We start from the raw sequence: 20,132 nt of genomic DNA on the forward strand, positions 1-20,132 counted from the left end.
TACCACATAACAATAGGCCGACCTATACATAAACACGAAGTTAAAAGGAGAGGAATACTTAACTCGCCCACTTGGCGAGACCCTCCCCCGGGGTCTGAGCTTGTGCCGCCGTCCAACTCCCCGGGGCTTTGCTGGACGGCGAAGACGGTAACTGGCTGTCGGCTGGTAGTGCGCTGTCACGACCGCACAGGGAGCGATGGCGGCCCAGCACTCTCTATTGTGCACCCTGTTTTGACTACAGGAGGCACCCAGCCTCCCCTCCTAACACTCGCGCTGCAAACTCCCCCTGGCTAGCTGTCTTCGTCGCCGGCAGCTCTAGATGACTGCGAACGGCACCCTCCCCAGCTGACAGAGTGCCGTGTTGCCAGACGTCTTGCTCCTCACACATAGAAAAAGCTGCCCCGGCATTGGTTAAGAGCGGCTATTGGCCCGCTCTCATTGGTTTGGAGCAGGCCAATAGCGATAACTGCACAGTGATCACAACACAGTGTAGCGAGTGTCGTGAGACGTTCAAGTGTCATACAAGTATCAGAAATGGCGCCCTATTTGTTGGTACTCGCCGATACCGATACCACCATTTTAGTGCCGATCAGGGCCCCGCCCGATACTGGTATCGGTATCGGTGCAACACTAGTCAGGATACACGGACCATTTCACTCAGTATTAGGAGAGGGTCGGAAGAAGATCAATTCAAAGACGTTGATGGAGCGACACCAGGGAGTTAACGCCAACTCACCTGGAAAAGGAAAACTGGAGCACCACCCAGGAGCCATGGCCTTGTAGGGAGCTCATTAGTGGGCACCTGAAAGCTGAGCCTCGGCTTCTGGGGCTCCATCAGGCTCAGCCCAAAGAAGCCACACCACAGGATCACACTCACCACCTGAAAGGAGGAAACAATTGGAGGAGGATAGGGGCAGGGTGTCAACTGGCAGACAGAGGCCCCTGTTTGTTAGATCTTTAATAAACACACCTCCAGGAGAGTTTTTCTCACCTACAGGGGGAGGTTGGGGATATAGAATCTAAATGGGCCATGTTCAGGGTCTCTGTTACAGATGCAGAAACTAAAGCTAGAAGGTCATCAGATTTGGAACTTAAAGACAAGCTGGTGAGGGAAACCATCAAGCTGATTATACAGGAGGTTATCTGAAGCAGCTGACAGGTATCTAGTAGCCAATACGGCTGCAGCATTGGTTGTTACAGGAGATAAAACTCTAGCTGGGGAGGAATTTTGCGAAGTCTTGGAGAAGGATTTTTGGTTGGCCTCGTGGATATTCTGGCAAACCATTCAATGGCTCAAAAAGGAAAAGCAGGGCCGGGAGGTACCTTTTAAAAAAAACTAAATAAATAAATAAATGATGTGTAGAAGAAATTTGTCATGAGTTCTGTTAGTGGTGTTCTTGGACAGGATTTCGAGGCATAGTTGCAGAGAGGAGGACGTGTGGCTTTGGGAACTCCAGGGTTGCTTTGCTGCGTTTTTCAGGTTGATTTAGTTCTGTTGGCTTCAAACTGTGACCCTCAGCATGCACTGGAGTGGTTTGAATTCAAGGTCATGATTCCCAGGTCGGGGATGAATCTCTGGTTCAAGCGGATGAGTTTAGGGAATCTTGGTTTTTTTTGTTCACAATTGCTGGCAAGTTGGAGCAAAGGTGGATGGATGGATGAACAAACGAATGGATGGATGGGTGAAAATAAATGTATTCATAAAACTTAGATATGATTATTATGGATAGACAATGGCTGGACTGAGTTTTGTGAGACAGTTTAAATGAACACAGTAACTCTGCAGGCCTAAGATTTACAAAATAATTAAGATGTTTTCTTTTAGTAAAGTAGAGCAATTTAAAAGTACTATATCAAAGTAGTTTGTGTCATAATGTGCAAGACATTGAAAACACAAAGATACCAATGAAACCTGAGTGTTTCAAGATAATGACAGCAGATGAGTATTGATTTATAAAGTGTTTGTAAAATCGATGGCGAATTCAAATTTCTCATTTAGAGGAAGAATTAAGTGTTTTTGAATAGACTTAACAGACCTGCTACCCAAGACGACATAAGAAGAGTCAATAAAATGTTTTTGTGTGTGTGCTGTAGCCCCGGAGTTGCTCTCTGAATAGCATGACCCTGCAGGTAACGTCAATGAGCCACTTGAGCAGTTTGGATTTTTTTTCTCCTAGGTCACAAAGAGGATGGTCAATAATTTTTGGTTCGATGAAAATGTGTATGTGAGTGTGTCCTCATGCAAACCAATGCACTGCTGTCATTTCAATACCTACCTGTCACCAGAGTTCTGGATCAATGCCTACAACACACACACACTGGAGGAAACGCTCGCACACCTAATCTCCTTCTCGGTGAAGGTAAAAGGCTTGGATTCTCAGTCTGTGCTTGCTAAAAACTTTCTATCCATCCTCATCTTTCCATCCATATCTTCACTATCCACACTACTTAATCTGTTTTTCTCCATCTCCCAGCACTTTCAAAGACATGATGCTCCAATATCTCGTTTTATGTTCTTATATCAATTTGTTTGACAGAAAATTCTATTCAATTTTCAACATGCTTTATTTTTTTGTAAAGTATGCATAATCTTTTAAAGATACCTAAAAACTTATATAATATCCACGTTCTGTCTCCAGCAGAAGGCAAGGCAAGTTTATTTGTAGAGCACAATTCGTACACAAGGCAGTTCAAAGTGCCTTACAGCAACATAATTAATTAAATTAAAAGCGAAGAGTGCAGATGAAATACTTTCAGTTGTCATATGCACTGCCAAATACAACTGTTTTCAGCCTGGGTTTAAACATTAGGCATATGTAGGAACCTTTGGCAGTTCCTTTAACCTTTTCAGGAACGGGGCCGTTTTTTCCCGCATTCGCACATACAGGAACTCGGGACCACGGCCCTCAGTTCCTGGAACCATTTCAGCTCCTTCTCCTCAGCTGGGTCTGTTCTGGTTTCTATAGGAACACATCTGACGGAGGTGTTTGGTGGTTGGTAGCTCCGCCCCTTGTCATGTTGCCACGGCTGAAATGTTTCCTCATACGACACGGACACATTAGCTTCTTGGTGGTGTTTTTTTCTTCTCTCTTTACTTTTCGTGGGTTTTGTTTTGTGTGGTGCTAAAGTAACACGTCCCTATCAGGTCCCGACTAATGTGCGAATGCAAACTGAAACAGTTCCCCTGGGGAAGGGCAGTATTAAGAACGAAATTCGAGCTGAACCATTCATAGAACTGCTCCGTCCAAATGCGGCTATTGTCAGAGTTGAGGCCTGTCTCACATCTTCTGGAAGACTGTTCCAGATTTTAGGAGCATAAAACTGAAACGCAGCCTCACCTTGTTCAGTCCTGACTCTGGGCACCAGCAGCAGACCCCTCCCTGAGGTTCTCAGAGCCCGAGTTGGTTCATATGGCTCTAACATGTCAGAGATGTACTTTGGCGCTTGACCATGAAGAGACTTGTACACAAGCAGAGCTGTTTTAGGCTACGTGCCCACGACAACGGTAACGACAGATAAACGCAGAACATTTCGACAGATGTGCCATCTTGCACACGGCAACGGCGTTTTTAGGAGTTCAAAACGGAGAAAACGCAAACGCCCTCCAGAGTGGAGATCTTGAAAACGATCCAACCTCTCGTCGCCGTAGGAACAGTTCAAAACGCAGAAGTGCGTTTTTTGCACACGTTAAGTGGGTAGTTCTCCATGAACGACAACCATATCTCACTATATTTATTTTGGACACTCTCCCAATCCACATTATCCACTGCCTTCCTGGCTTTGTAGTTCAGTGTTGTGTTCAGGAGCAACTGGACCTCATCATCTGTCCAAACAAAGTTTGAAGGCGTACTGTTGTTGCCGCCGCGCTTCGCCATTTTCTTCCAACTGACGCGGAGGAAGTAGCCACAAAACAGGCATTTCTCATATTTATTAATATATAACAATATAACTCATATAACAATACCAAAGGTATTGTTGCTACTGCCACCTACGTCCGGGGCGTGCATACTACATCGGCAAACTGCGAGTTTTATGAGTTTTATACGTTTTCCCTGTTCCCATGGATCGACAGATATCCACCCCCAAGAGCTCTTGCGAACGCAGATAAATTGTGGAGGAAAAAAACGGACATCTGCGTTTATGCTTCAGAGCGTTGCCGTGGGCACGTAGCCTTAAAGTCTATTCTCTGAGCGACAGGAAGCCAGTGCAGAGGCCTGAGCACTGGACTAATATGGTCGTATTTCCTGGTTCTAGTCAGGACTCGAGCAGCAGCGTTCTGGATGTACTGCAGCTGTCTTACAGCCCGGACAACAACAGAATCATGAATATGGTGCATTGTATGATGCTGTACCATACAATGCACATAACATAACCTTGAGTTCAGCTTTCAAGAAGCATTATCACATCATTGGCCAATAGACTTGCTATGCCCACTGGTAACCATTCACATCATAATTTGATGATAACAGCGTCTGGTGTTTGCTGTGACATTTGCATGACTTTTATTCTTATTTAAAACTTGATTTATTATGCAAAAAACCAAAGTCCCCAATGAATTCTTCATCTTTTGCTTGGGGAATATGGTTCTTTGCTAAAGTGTCTTTTGTGTGTAGACGCAACAGTGTTTCATCCATTGATTTGGGGGCTTTTTTATGCTTGAATGATAAGAATGATAAAAAACCACAGTCATGTGAAAATGGTTAGGTACAAGACTGAAAATGAGTGAAAAAGCCAACAATGTTAAAGAAACACTTTGAAAGTGACCTTGTGAAGATTTTTCCGAGTACAAGAAAATGGCTCCTTGGCAGCTGAATAAACAAGAAATAAGGGTTAGCTCGAGATTTTTGAACAGTGCTGTAGAAATATTACATCAATGACAAGTGTGGCATGTTACTGTGGGTAATAAAAGTCTGCTGTTATCTGCTGCTGACCAGAGACATTTACTGATCAATACTTTACTGGCTCGGTGCAATAGTATGGGAATGATGTGCAAAGATGACGCCCAATGAACACATGAACATAACATCATCCAAATCTGGTGCCTTTTCTGTGGAAAATGTGTTTGATCCAACTTTTTCTCCTTATAAATTTGTTCTTGGAAATGAGTCCACATGCAGGTTTGCTGAACTGGACAGGGTCCACTTTTCCACCACAGCCCTGTAACAATGGTTACATAAGTTACTTTTGGTGTTTTATTCCTCTTAATGTACGTCTTGTTTCAACACACTAAATCAGGGAGGAAAAGAATAAACAATCATGTCTACTATCAGGTCAGGTAAGTGAAGAGTCACTGCTCTAATGCAGTTCATATATACTGCATAAGGGAAGGATGTTCATTATTGACGCCCTTTAAAATGTATAAAAATAACCAAATCTTTCACCTTTCAAGTCATCACCTGTGTCTATGTGGCTCTCTAACAGATACCGCGGCTTTCATGCACAACCCATTGTTATGCAGGTTGCTATAGGTGAGCTGGAAAGTGTGATAAACTAATGAACTGTGCATGGAGTTTTCTGCCTTTCATCCAGTGCATACTGCCATAGGCTCTGGTCCCCCCGGGGACCATAAACTAGACAGAAAATGGATGGATGGTGAATCACTGGCGCATTTTTTTTTCTCACCTCTGTTTATAGTAAAACCATTAACCACCCACCATGTCAGGTGGAAAGCCACATACTCCTCTGAGTGTTATGATCACATAATAGGAATCTGCTCTTGTGTGACTCTGTGTGGTTTTCTTCATTCATAATAGTCAACAACGATACATTGTCCATCCATCCATCCATTTTCTATACCTCTAAATCCGTCGGTCGGGTTGCGGGGGGGCTGGAGCCTATCCCAGCAGTCAATGGGCAAGAGGCGGGGTACACCCTGGACAGGCCGCCAGTACGATACATTGTGTCAAATATAAATAAGAGTTTCTTTTTCCATTTGGCAACAACAACAAGATTTATCAGCAGCTTTTCCTCCTCAGCCGTCAACTTGCTAAACTCTACGCCGCAGTGATAACTCTTCATTACCGTTTTAAGCACTTGAACTGCTTCTGCTTCACTGGTCGCTGCTTCCTATCTCACCTATCTCCTATTCATGCTCCATTCCGTATAATTCTGTGATATAATACATATAATACGTATTCATATAAATTAGTGTATGAGAATGATTGGTTTGAATATGGACTGAACAGAATACAGCTTCATTGTACCAGACTGTACAGACTTGTGCTTAACTCTCAGATCCAGCTGGGAATATTGCTCCCTTTTGATCATTAATGAATGGCAGGTTGGCATGATGCCACGATTGCCAGAGGGAGCTGGCTGACCGACTGCGCTGACAGCAGGCACTAAAGGTGGCCTACAGATGTTTTGGATTGGCTCAACAGCGTCCTCTTGTGGAAATCCCCAGATAACACATCCAGTGCCTTCTAAAAAATACAATAAATCGTGTTGTCTGAATGTTTGAACTTGACTGCAAGTTTTCAATGTTGCAGTATCGATGTATATATACTCGACTACTTTGCAAGTGATATATTTCATACTGCATTTTCTCTTTTCTGTTTTTCCCTCAGACATTAACATGGCAGGAGAACCAAGGCCACACAGACCCAAAGGCCTGAAGAGATCAGCTGCTTCTCTCTACAGGTATACACAGACATTTACTGAATTTATTCCTTGATCAATCAGCATGACACTCCGTCGGTCACTCATTTCTAATAAGATAAGATGTCAAGCACAAACCAGGCAACTTTAACTAACTAACTTTAGGTAAAGTTGTGTCTGCATCAACTTAAATGCAGCTGATTTCAGGTGTTTGCCATGACAGAATATTCCACTTATGTACCTTTTAAAAAGGTGCCACCCATATGTTTTGGGTCATCTGTACAGTCAAATTGAAAATGCAACATTAGGTTAAAGGGATAGTTCGCCTCTTTTGACATGAAGCTGTATGACATCCCATATTAGCAATATCATTTATGAACATTTTCTTACCCCCTGCTGCGTCCTGTGAGCAGAGTTCCAGCCTCGTTTTGGTGTTGATGAAGGTAGTCCGGCTAGTTGGCTGGGGCTTAAAATATCACAAAATCGTCCATCCAGAAAAAGTCAGACCTCACATCGCTTGGCGCTATTTTTGCCTCCCTTGATATCAATGCGTTCAGCCACCTGCCGACAGCCGCGCCTGTTACGGTGTTTCCTGCTCGGAAGCAGGGGACTGCTCGGTCAGCACTTCGGTTTGCACAGTTTACACAGCCCGTAGTGATACGAAGGTAGAGAGAAATAGCGTCAAGCGATGTGAGGTCTGACTTTTTCTGGATGGACGATTTTGTGATGCAAATGTATTACTCTTTTGAACGCATATTGTTTTGAGAAGCAAGACGCTTTATTTTTTAAACCCCAGCCAACTAGCCGGACTACCTTCGTCAACACCAAAACGAGGCTGGAACTCGGCTCACAGGACGCAGCAGGGGGTAAAAAAATGTTCATAAATGATGTTGCTAAAATGGGATGTCATACAGCTTCATGTCAAAAGAGGCGAGCTATCCCTTTAAATCTGAGCAGACGGTTTATCCCTATGCACTTCACATTTCATCCCTCTGCCTCTGTCTTCTGGCACATCGATAAACACTGGTGACCTGGTGCCACCGCAAGCCAAGCGGACCCATGCCATCACACTGCCTCAGTGGGTTTTACAGACATGAGCCGATCTAAATGACCTTTTATTCTGTACTCCCCCCACCCCCACTCATTCTGGTACATTTTACTCATAGTTTGATCTGTCCAAAGAACACTGTTCCACAACTGCTCTGGCTTTTTAAGAATGTAAAATCCGCCTGTATGCTGCTGTGAAGTCTCTTTGTTACGGTAGACCTGCACAGTGAAATACGTACCTCGTGCAGAATGTTCTTCACTTGGCTGGATGTTGTGAGGGGGTTTCTCAGATCCTGTAATCATTGTCTCCTGTGGACGTTCAGGGCTTTCTATGTTGCAGAGGTCACCAGTGTCCCCTTTTTAATCGCACCACGTACCAAACATTTGATATAAGCCCTTCTAATGTTAATACTACCTGACTTTATTCTATTTCTGCTGCTTTATCATGTGCTGTTTCACTCACACATGCTGGTGGTTTACATTTACAATATTCCAGTTCAGCTGGATGCAAACCATTTTGATTTATTCACAGATTCACAGAATGAGTAAACCTATCCATGAATCGGTTTTCTTTAAAATAAAGAGTTCCTGCTCCAGTTTTTATGTGAGCGCTCTGAAACAGAGAAGTTGCATTTTAAGCCCATATTCATTGCATATCATACAAGTTTTCCTTTAATATTATCACCTGTGTACACCTTTTTTTACAACAGGGAAAATTCTAACCTTTCTGCATTTCTGCACACAACATGCTAAGTGTTGTGTTTCAAACAATAAGGATGAATCAGTCAATCTGCTCAAATGTCGCTGCAATGAGTCATTCTTACAGAAGTGGAAATTCAGTCAACAAAACATCAGAAATAATTCACTTTCTTTATCGAGCAAAAGTTCTGAAAGCTGTGTAGAAAGCTAACAATGTCTAATTCACTCCAGGTTTGGTCATTACTTACAAGTTGCAGTGGCTTGATTCAATTAATCAAATTTACAACAAAAAAGTGATTACATTACTGTGTCTGTGACGCTATTATTTACTTATTTATTCACACGTTTCATTAAAAAGAGCTCTGTCGAACTCAGTGCTTTTATCCACAAATTCTGTTGCTAAACTCTCGTATTTAAGAAATGTTTATCCCATAAACGTGCTGAAAGTCCATGCACGCTAACTGGAATCTTGTAAATGTGTCGGTTAGCAGTAAATACACAGCATAGCATTCCTGAGGACTCTGTTGCCAGATTTTTCTCATTTGCATGCCTCTCTTTCTGTCTCTTGGGGTGAGATGAAGTTTGTTGGGGTTTCTTTCTCTCTCGCTTTAACAGTTGAATAAATTAAAAAAAAATTCATTTGTAGACTGCATGGAAAGCCCAAAAAGCTTTTGTTCTCATGTAATATTTAAAAAAAAAAAAATTTGTTATGCTCAAATCATTAAAAAAAACCTGAATTAGTCACAATCTTCTGTTGTGCTTTCCCCCCTCAGTGGATATGAGTTTGACTATGATTACTACAGAGAAGACTTCTATGACAGGTAAGAAGGATACAGCATATAGAGCCAGCACAGCTGTACTCAGGGTATAAACACATTATCTTTTGGCTCCTGTGTTTTCAGCTATTAGCAGAAGGTTAAGAACCACTCAGAGTCCCAAGGCAAATTATTGTTCAACCTGATACCAGTTAAATATGTCTCTGTCCATCAATAACAACAGAGCAAATATGGTTTTAGAATACTTTATTGGCCTGTTGTTACAGAATGTGAACATGGAAAGGGAAAAACAGATTTGACCAGGGCAAGAATGCAGAAAGTATCTTTAACAATAACCAAAGATGATCGCTCTGATAGAAGCAAGTGTTCTACAGTTCAAGTTGGCAACATTCATTTAGACTTCAGCACGGCGTGTGGATTTCAGGATGGATAGATTTTTAACCAGGTGTGATGCACAATGACCAAAAACTGCCAACTGAATCAAGAACATTTCAAATAGAATTTCTAAATTAAATGTAGTTTTTGGACATTCTGGCAGTGTGTCAGATTGGCTTTGTGTAGCTAAGGTCTACAAGGTTGGGGGAAATTTAACTTCAATATCAGTCAATTAAACAGAGACATAACAATCAAATACAAAAGTTTAACTATCATATTACTATAATATTTGTCGGTGGAAAAATGTTTAAATTGTTTGATTTTCAGGATTTTTTTTGTCCTGTTTAAAACACCTCGTCTAAAAAATGGGTAAATGAATGGAAACTGAGTGGTATTTTCAAAAAATAATAGGTTTAACTTTCTGTAGACATAATGTTTTGGTACAAACCCATTAATGCTATGATGATTAAATGTAGGTGAGCTCAACACTTTGAAGCTACCAATCCTGGGTGCTGTTGGCAAGTGAGAAAAAAAAATTAGTCTATGAAGGAAGTGCCAAGAGGTAGTTGGGGATAGATCTTTGTAATCGGTGACTAGGAATAAAAAGGCACTGACTGATCCACTCCAGCTGCAACCAAAAGCAGATCAAGAGAAGAGCAAGTTTATTCTGCAAGTGAAATGTGTGGAGAAAAGGGACACTTACAGTTTTAGTTAACAAGTTAATGTTTTTGATGCTTGGTTAAATCGCACTTGTAAACTGCCTTTTTAATTCTAATCCCCAAGTTTACAAGTCAAATGTTTTCCCAATGTTAAAACCTGAGGTGATAATGGGAAAAAGCTTCATAGAAACCATAAAAAGAGGCAAATATTATCCCCAAAACATCCGAACGGTCTCACAGCTGTGCTCATATATTTACATGGACTGCATACTTTCAATATGAGTTTATAGTTTTCATTACAAAAGTTTGAATAAAGTAAAAGATGCCGGTATGAACATGTCTGAATACAGCCAGAATGTCGTTTTCAGTCTTTGTCACCAAACAAATCCATCTTTTACACCAAGACATTTATATGCTTTCATTCTTTGCTTCATGGATTTTTATATATACATATTAGAGATGGGACCAAGTCACACATGTGCAAGTCTCAAGTAAGTCTCAAGTCTTAGCTTTCTAGTCTCAAGTAAGTCCCAAGTAATTTTTTCTTGGGCAAGTCAAGTCAAGTCAAAGTCAAGTCACCTTATTATTGCAATTTTACCTGCAGAATCTGATCTGCAGGTAAAACCTGAACCTGATCAGGACAGAAAATGTCCAGTTTGATCCAAGATGTAGTCTACATGATGGAGACCAATTAATGATCAGCGGTAAAATGTAATTACACTGACCTCTGAGGTCACGCCACCATGTGGTAATTGTTACTGTGCTGGCAAGACCAGGTGAAAGCTATTATTAAAGTAATCCCATCCCAAAACTTTGGACCCACACATGAAAGCTTCAGCTGATTTTTGTGGGAGTTCAAGGTTTGTGGACACAGATATTTATGATAGTGATTTAAGAGATGCATGGATGTCCACAGTGGGCCTTTTTTTAATGTTGAATTTACATCGTTTTTAAGAGCAGAACAGATGACACTGATGCCCAGCCAATCAGAAATCTGGATGATACGAAATATTAAGTCAACACATAATCCGTCTCCATTCACCCTGAGAAAAAAACAACAATCTGGGGTTATTTAGTGTCATTGTAGGCAGAGGTTTTGAAATAACTGAGGTTTAGTATTTCACAAAAGATTGGCGTGCTTGTGGGAGAAAAACAAATCTTGCAAAAGCTCTTTTGACTCCTGTCGAAATGTATCAAGCTTTGTCTGTTTAGACATTAAACAGCCCAACGCATTGATTCGTGGTTTGTCCATCTTCCAGGCGAAATGAGTCGTGGTGTCACTTAATTCTCTGAATTATGCACCAGCATGCCAGTTATTTTGCCTGTTCTTACTCAGATCAAACAGTGTTTGACCATCATGGGTGTTTAGCACATGGCAGCTCCTTTTTGAGCCAGCGTGCGACTTTGCAGTGCTGAGATACTTTCTGTAACGACTGCAATTCCTTTCCATCCCTCCTCAGGCATGTGACCAAGTCCTTTGCTTTCACTCCAAAACCGCAAGTGTGACATTGCACAGATTATTATTTCAAAAGGATGGCGTGACTACGCTCCCACAAACGAAAACAGACTAGCCTGATTTTTCTCGAAGCTTTCAACAAATGCACTGCTTTGACTCGCAAATGCCTGGTGGCATTGAAGGCAGAAGTTAAATGTACAAAGCCACAGAAATCGAGGTTGAACAAGTCGAATTTCAAATTATAAAGGGTTAGTAGGTGAATTACAGTAAACCACACACTTACAGTTTACATGGTGATCTTTCGGTGTATTTTTAAAGTTCATTATATTTGTACTACTATAACAAAAGATATGAACATGTACACGGTGACGTCAGCGATTTACATTAAATGTGTTTGAATTCTAGCAATATCAGCCCAAAGTATCGGGTGAGGTCACAAGGTAATTAGTGCACAGATTATTTTTTGTGACATACTCATGCTCAACAAGGGCTGTACTTTCTCAATTTAGCTCGATTGGGGATCAACATTTCTGTAAATTATTCAACGCAGGGTTCTTTATTTTTTTTTACTCTGAGCCCTTTGTTCTGTCTCTTCAGGATAACTGACGAAAGATGACTGTGAATTAATTTAACTCAGCAGAACTCAATGCATCAAAGACCTTTTGTGAATATGTGGGATGGGTTTGTCGTCTCATGACCCCTGTGATGATTTACATCGGTTTGGAAATGAGAACGCACAGAACCTGTGAGCTTTCATGCTTCGCATGTGGCCGAATTGATAATGTATGGAAATGAGGCAGAAATAATTAGAAAAGTTATTGTTTTCTAGAACATACTCAACAGAGCAGAATCCTAGTAGACCATATGGACGTGTAAGGCATCCCCACCACCAGCAAACTCTGCAAACTTTGAATTGGCATTTAAACTACACGTGACAGATTAAAGGAAAAGCCAACACAATCCAATCCATTTTATTTATAAAGCAGTTTAAATAACCACAAAGGTTTCCAAAGTGCTGTACAATAGAATAAACACAATAAGATAATAAATAATAAATAATAATAAATAAATGAATAGACAGTCCACCCCAGATAAAATATCTGTGCACATAAAACCAACAACCTAAGAGGTGTTAAAAGCCAAAGAAAAGATGTGCGTTTTAGGAAGAGTTTTAACATTAGACAGTGAGGAGGCCTGTCTAATGTGCAGCGGCAGTTCATTCCATAATTTTGGAGCTGCACAAAGTGATTTGAAAGTGTTCTGCTGCCACGAGCCACCACAACAGCTTCAACCTGCCATGGAATAGATTCCACAAGCTTCGAGACTCTATTAAAAAGCTGAAATGTCATTCTTCCTAACTATGTTCCCTCATTTGATGTTTTGATAGTATTTTCTGTAGGACTGGGCGAGTTAAAGGATAAGACCGTTTTTTTGACATTGGGCCCTTGATTTCACATTATAACATGATGTTCTACTCACCCCTGCTTGTTGTTGGTCATTTGGAGCTGTTCCGAAGATATTCGCGAGGCGTCTGGCTGCTCTCTTGAGATATTCGGCCATGAAACGGTTGCCTATGGGCAAGCTTATACAGGCACAAACTATGCTGTTTATAATTTATTAATTACTGTACACTAGCACTGATAACGTGGAGGTGCGTCGCTTACTTAAAAAAATCCGGGTTACTAATTTTGAATTTTAGCCGAATGAATAAATAGGCAGCAGGTCTGTGGGCTGTCTGTGGCAGTAGCACAACGAGGACGTCAGTAATACCCACTTTACGACAAAAAAATCAAAATTACAGTAACCCGGATTTTTTTAAGTAAGCGACGCACCTCCACGTTATCAGTGCTAGTGTACAGTAATTAATAAATTATAAACAGCATAGTTTGTGCCTGTATAAGCTTGCCCATAGGAAACCGTTTCATGGCCGAATATCTCAAGAGAGCAGCCAGACGCCTCTCGAATATCTTCGGAACAGCTCCAAATGACCAACAACAAGCAGGGGTGAGTAGAACATCATGTTATAATGTGAAATCAAGGGCCCAATGTCAAAAAAACGGTCTTATCCTTTAACTCGTTAATTCTTTAACGCGATAAATATTTTATCGCGTATGAGTGCAGGTTTTATTATTTATTTTATTATTGTAAAACTCTGTTGCTCACAGGCTTTTATTTTGTAAAAGTCTGTTGCTGTCTGCTGCGGAACCGGAAAAGAAAGTAATTGGTGGATCCACCAAGCATGGAGAAACAGGGTGTCTGCAGGTTTTAACAAGTGCAATTTTAGACTTTTTTAGACCTTTTTTAGACCATCATGGGTTAAATTTAAGACCTTCACAAAGTATTAAAAAAAGAAATAACAAAGCCAGATTGCAGTCAGTTGCCATTTATTGTCAATGAAACAAACATATATACATCCATTAATTTCATTATTTTACATGCTTCTAAGCTGGGCAATTCCGTGGGAATTTTGTGCCGCGTTTGCCGACTCCTGGTGTTTGCTGGATTTCGTGTGAGACTCCAGTGCCTTGATGCCCAGGGTCCCGAGTTTAAGCGTTATTTTGCAGAACGTGCAATATGCCTCACTATCGTCAGCGGGGACACGTTTTAGCCAGTCTGCAAACTCTTCCCTTGAGAGCCAATTCTCGTTGAATTTACACTTCCCCATCTCCTGCCATTCGGAGCCTACTTCATAATGATTCCCGCCTTGCTTGCACACAGAATCAAAATAATTGCTGCTGCATCCTGTGACGGCAGTACATTTCCGTTTCACATCTGTAGTTTTATTATTGTACGTTCCACTAACAGCAACGCGTCATGTAAAACTACACGGACCATAACTGCCACCATAACAGAAAAAAAACGGCGTGGAAAAGGACGTCAAAAAAAAAACAAAAAACATTAATCCTTTGTCGATATTTTGCATTGAAACGTAGGTCTTAAATTACTCAAACTCAATTTTAGACTTACAGTGCAAAATATCTCTATATTTTAGACCTTTATAGGCCTTAAATTGAAAATGTGTAATTTAAAGCAATACTATGTAACATTTCTACCTTAAAATAACAGCTTGAAAAAATTTGTGCGGCTAGAATGAGTTTTAATATTACGATTGGCCTGTCTCCTATGCCCTTCGGGGGTCTGAGTTGGAAAAACTGCGCTATGTAATTTTGCTGGAGCGGCCCGGGAGCTGAGCGGAAGTACTTCGACTTGCTTTCTGGCACACCTACCGCAAAAAAATAGACCCCTCTCACGCTCCCAGGTACATTTGATTACTCTTACCTTCTCGGTCGACATAGCTTGCACCTTCTGACTCCTCGCCGGTTCGTCAACAAACGTGAAAAGTGAAAGTGAAAGGGTGTTGTATTTACGACAGTGTAACCGTACATTACCTCCAAACCTGTAGGGGGAGCTCCAGAGTGGGCTTTTAGAGAAGTTACATTGTATCGCTTTAAGACTATTTTAGACTTTTTAAGACCCCGCGGACACCCTGGAGAAAGGTACGGAACTTTTACTCGGCCATTTTCATTTTAAAGTTCTTCCAGACGGCGGAGTCGACAGAACCAAAGTCATCTGTAAACTCTGCCAAGTTGAATTGTCTTCTCAGCGTAGTAGTTCCAGTCTAAAATATCACTTAAAGGCAAAACACACAACTGATACCAGCAAGTCATTCAAGGAAACAGACAGTGGAGCGAGGCTTCTACATAAAAACTACAGAAAGATGCTGATGTTAAAAGTGTGTTTGCACAACAAATGTTATGGCACTTTCATTCATATGGCAGCACATTTAAAATAAAACTAAATGCTAAAAGCTATACAGTACTTTTGAATTCATTTTGGGATTTTGCATACAAATGCGATTAATCGCGATTAATCAGGAAATAATTAGATTAAACATTTTAATCGTTGCCCAGCCCTAATTTTCAGGAAAAATATAGTCTGATATGAATTCATAATGTGTTTCTTTGCTGGTGAGCAAAGAGAAGTGAAGGTAGTGAGGTTTGCTCAAAGCGGATGTTCAGGTTCAATCAAAAGGTCAGACCAGTCAAGTTCTTCCAAGCCAGTCTGGGAATATTTCTTTATGAACCTCAGTCTGTGTATTGACACAAGATCAGACCATCCCCAGTCAGTTGCCAGAAAGTTGGAAGCACGGTATTGTATAAAATAAAATGTTGCCATAGCATTAAGGAGTGTCCCAGTGAAACTACAGAAAGAGGCCAAAACAATCAAAAGCAGAACCAGGACGGGCCCAGACAGATACAAAAGGGTGATAACCCTCTGCCAATAACTATATTTGTTTGTTTACACAGGAATATGGATGACAATCCCCCTAAACCAAAGCCAAGCTTTAAAACCTTAAACTTTAGCATAAATAACATTGTGACCACCCATGTGATATTGAACTGGTTCTCTTTTCTCGAGTCAAAACAGTTCTGACCTGTCAAGACTTGGTCAAAGAACATCTGAGGTTGCTCTGGGATGTCGCATATCGCATATCAAATGTTGGCAGATCCTTTGGGATCTGTGGATCCATCCATTGTCTGTACCTGCTCACTCCACTTTAGGGTTGCAGGAGGGCTGGAGCCTATCCCAGCCGTCATTGGGCAAGAGGCAGGGTACACCCTGGAAACTCCACACAGCCAGGAATTGAACCCGGAACCCTCTTGCTGTGAGGCAACAGTGCTAACCAGCCCTGTGATATGAACTCCCTTCCCAGAAATGCCATCAGATCCCAACAGATTAGTATGTGGGGAGTTTGAAGGCTGGGTCCTCCTTAGACTCGTGTTCTTTGAAATCCTTTCAAAGCAGTTTTTGCGGGGCCCACTGCTGTCCTGCTGGGGGAGGCTGCCACTGTAAGGGAGCGCTGTTGCACTCAATTATAGTACCAGCGAGTGACTTTGTTTTGGTGTTAGCAGACTATGCATCGGCCCAACACTCCTTGCCAGTTCCCTCTTTCGTTCTCGATGCTCCTGGAGCTTCTCGGTACATTTCCTGGCCAAATTGGAGGATTCTGTCTACCCATTGTTGCCCTCCCAAAGGAAATTGTTGGGGTTTCTTTCAATGTAATGGCCCTGGGATGATTTCTTTTGTTATGAATTGGTACCAGATAAATAGGACTGAATTTAATTGATGCCATATATGATCATCCCAGCATGCTTTGCTCTTACCCCAGTTGTATGGCTGTGTTCGAAACCACATACTACATACTTCCATTCTGCATATTCATCGATCAGACAGTATGCAGAGCGTTTACCCACAATGCATTTCGCTCCTACCCGAGCCGAAATCAGCCGGACTGAAGCTGTTTTCGCTTAAGCTCTAAACTCTGTAAACTTTAGCAACATTTGAAACATTTTCAGGTGAGAAAGTAGTCGTTTAGATTCCCAACGTGTTGAAAACCTAACAAAATACCGGCTATTTACAATTTTGTTCCCACGACTTCAGCGCTACTAAAGCTAGCCGCACTGAGCAACGCACTGCCGGTTATTTTCACAAAAATAAAATACCCGTTGCCTTTTATCATAAGGAAAGCCATTACGATACAATTGGTGCTTTTGTTTTGAAAACAGGAAGAGAACCTACCCTCGTTGTAGCTAGCTTGAAACTGCCGTTTTGACAAGAAATGACGATCGGCGACGTCAGTTACGTTGCATCTTGGGTAGTTTGAGTATGAGTAGCAACCTCATGATGCATACCCAACATTTCGGCAAATCTAGTATGCATTCGGAAAAAAATCAGTATGAGTAGTAGGAGAAGTATGCGGTTTCGAACACAGTCTATGTGTTTGGCATACTTCAACATGGAGGGGGCATCTATGGGGGCATCCCTATAACTGCCTGAACCATTAAGAGCAAAGGATTGGTGGTTCTTTTCATTCTTCCTTTTATTTCTCTGTTCCGTACATAAAAGTCAGCCTGACCTGACATGGCCTCAGCAGCGATTGAACTAAATCCATTTATTGAAGTTTGATGTGTAAATCAAAGGATTAGGACTTTTCCTGTTGTGGCGAGGGGAAAAGTTTTGTCCAACCACTGGTATTAAATGATCATATTGTCCAGTATGGTTTACTGTTATTCCTTTGTTATAATGAGGTTCAAGCACAGTGCATTTGGCCATCTGGGGAAATTATCGGTGGTGATTATCAGGTTTGTGACTTCATATTATTATGAACCTCTGTAAATCTGAGCTAACCTGAAGTCTGATTAAACAGTAAATCGGATACTTTACAAGCTGCTGATGTTAGAATGGCGAGTTTAGGTGGTCCATCGCTCATTAAGCTTGACACACTAAAGCCAAAAAGGAGGGTAATGATGCCAGACTGGTTGAATTAAATCACCATGTTGCACATATCTCTCCCGAAATCTCTTTCACTTTTCTGACCCTAACTGGATTCCTGATATGTGACATGTTTGCTGTTGGAAAAGGACTTTTTTGTTTTAAGAATAAGCGTTCTATCAACATGACCACAGGTCCACAGGCTTTGTTCATTATTAAAAAGTTATTATTTTTGTTTTAGCACGTTAAAAAAAGGTCTTCAACAAGTGAGATGTTTATTTCATTAGAATATAACAAGTATTCACATTTTTCTGGCAAGGCACATCATCTTTCATCATGAACATATTATCATATATTTGTCTAAAATCATCATCAGACTTTTTCTTTTGTTTACATATTCTTTCATGAACAAGGGTGGTGAGCACTGCTCCCACATCACTTAGCTAAACACAGACAAACTAATGGCAGGTCAACATGGTGGGTCCATTTTGGTTGTTTTTAAGAGATGGCAACTGCTTTAATTCCCCCTCAAATCACCCCTCTGGGTGTGAAACAAGCAAATCATGGTCATATTAAAAATCCTCAAAACAGTATAGGTTTCTCCTCGTCTCTTGCGTTAACAGGACAGCAGTTTAGAGCGTTTCATGAAGCGATAAACCCTTAAATATAACAATGCTCGTTCTATCACCTTATTTAAATGGCGCAATTTGCAGTAAATACTCAAAATTGCCAAGTTAGATTTAAAATGACCCAAGTCACAATTGTCTTTAATGGGAGACAGCTTTGAATTGAGAGGGGCTGATATTTAATTCAATAAGTGCAGTAAACATCATTAGTGAATGAAAAACTGAACTTTCACGCAGAAAAATGACAACATATCAAGAGTCTGGCTACAAATCTCAGTTTTCCTTAAAATCGTTTATTATTTTTCAATGTTTATCCAGGGGAAGTATTCTAAGCTAAACTATAACTAAAGACAGCTCATTATTTAGCATTAAACCTAAGTGCCTGTCAAAAGCAGGAACTGTGGGGGAGGCGGTTTCATTAAACTGCAACTGTGAGCACCAATGAGGTCAAAGAGCACCACATCCCACCTTAAAATTGTCTCCAGTTGCTCAGTTTATTTCATTCTCTGCTGGAACAAAACAAAAAGAGTAAATACCACAACCAAAGGTGAATTCAGTGCAGCGGGAGGTCAGAAGGGGATGCCGGCCTGTTGGTTAGGAGCCAAAGAAGGTGCCTGCTGTTACCACTAAACAACAGAAGTGTGTTGAACACATCAGGGTGGTAATTACCAGAGATGTATAGTAACGAAGTAGAACTACTTCACTACTCTACTTAAGTACTAAAATGCTGTATCTGTACTCTACTGGAGTATCATTTTTTGCTCCTACTTCCACTTTTACTTCAGTACATATTTTCAATGAGTTTAGTACTTTTACTCCGATACATTTTTTATGTGCTGCATCGTTACTCGTTATTATAAACGCACACACACACATAAAAACGTACACTCATTCATGCACAAACACACCCACACGCATACAAACACGCAAACATACATATAAAAACATTCTTGTACATTCCGCTGTACTGCTGTTACAGCCAAACATTTTGAATAATATAAACAATTTGATTTTCAAACTTTCGACTGATTTCTTTAATAACTACATTACACAATACTTTTACTTTTACGTTCAGTACTTGAGTAGTAATTTTAAAAATAAACTACTTGCAATACTTAAAGCTGCAGTCTGCAGGATTTGTTGTTGTCATACGTAAAGTCTTAATTTTTGGCATTTTAAGAGTTTACATGATCTATCAGAACGCTTGAAGTTGAAAACGGTGACCTCCGTAGTCACAAAATGCAAGAAATGCTTATTTTTTTAACCGAAAAATAAAAAGTTATTCAACTTCCTGTCCCGCCCCATCAAAACACATGAGAACTCGTGCACGTCTACGTGCACGCCAGATGCGCGTACACGACTCCTCATTCATCAACTCACCTGTCATTTGCGATCATGGAAGACACAGTAAGTAGACAAGCCCGTAATGATGTTCAATAGTCTAGATAAATAAGCGTGGGGACAGCCTACCTTGTATCGCGCGTGCACAATCGGTGATTGACAGGCAGCAGAGCCCAGCTCGTAACCTGATTGGTTACCTTTTACCGGTCCGGTCTGCAATTTTGTAAACAAACCTGCTGGCTTTGGAGGGACCTAGCGGGACATATAGGGGACCTAGAGAACT

At 41.0% G+C, this 20,132-nt stretch overlaps 1 protein-coding gene across 2 annotated transcripts in view; it reads left to right on the top strand.

The window, feature by feature from the left end:
• The window catches only part of raly (RALY heterogeneous nuclear ribonucleoprotein), a 136,721-nt gene that overhangs the window by 84,033 nt on the left and 32,556 nt on the right, over positions 1-20,132 (top strand). For both annotated transcript variants that reach the window (XM_075460163.1, XM_075460164.1), the window contains exons 3-4: positions 6,567-6,639; positions 9,117-9,164. In XM_075460163.1, the coding sequence (XP_075316278.1) occupies positions 6,567-6,639; positions 9,117-9,164 (121 nt within the window). The remainder of the gene's footprint in view (positions 1-6,566; positions 6,640-9,116; positions 9,165-20,132) is intronic.

Source organism: Odontesthes bonariensis, chromosome 3 (assembly GCF_027942865.1).
Source record: "Odontesthes bonariensis isolate fOdoBon6 chromosome 3, fOdoBon6.hap1, whole genome shotgun sequence".
Taxonomy (NCBI): domain Eukaryota; kingdom Metazoa; phylum Chordata; class Actinopteri; order Atheriniformes; family Atherinopsidae; genus Odontesthes; species Odontesthes bonariensis.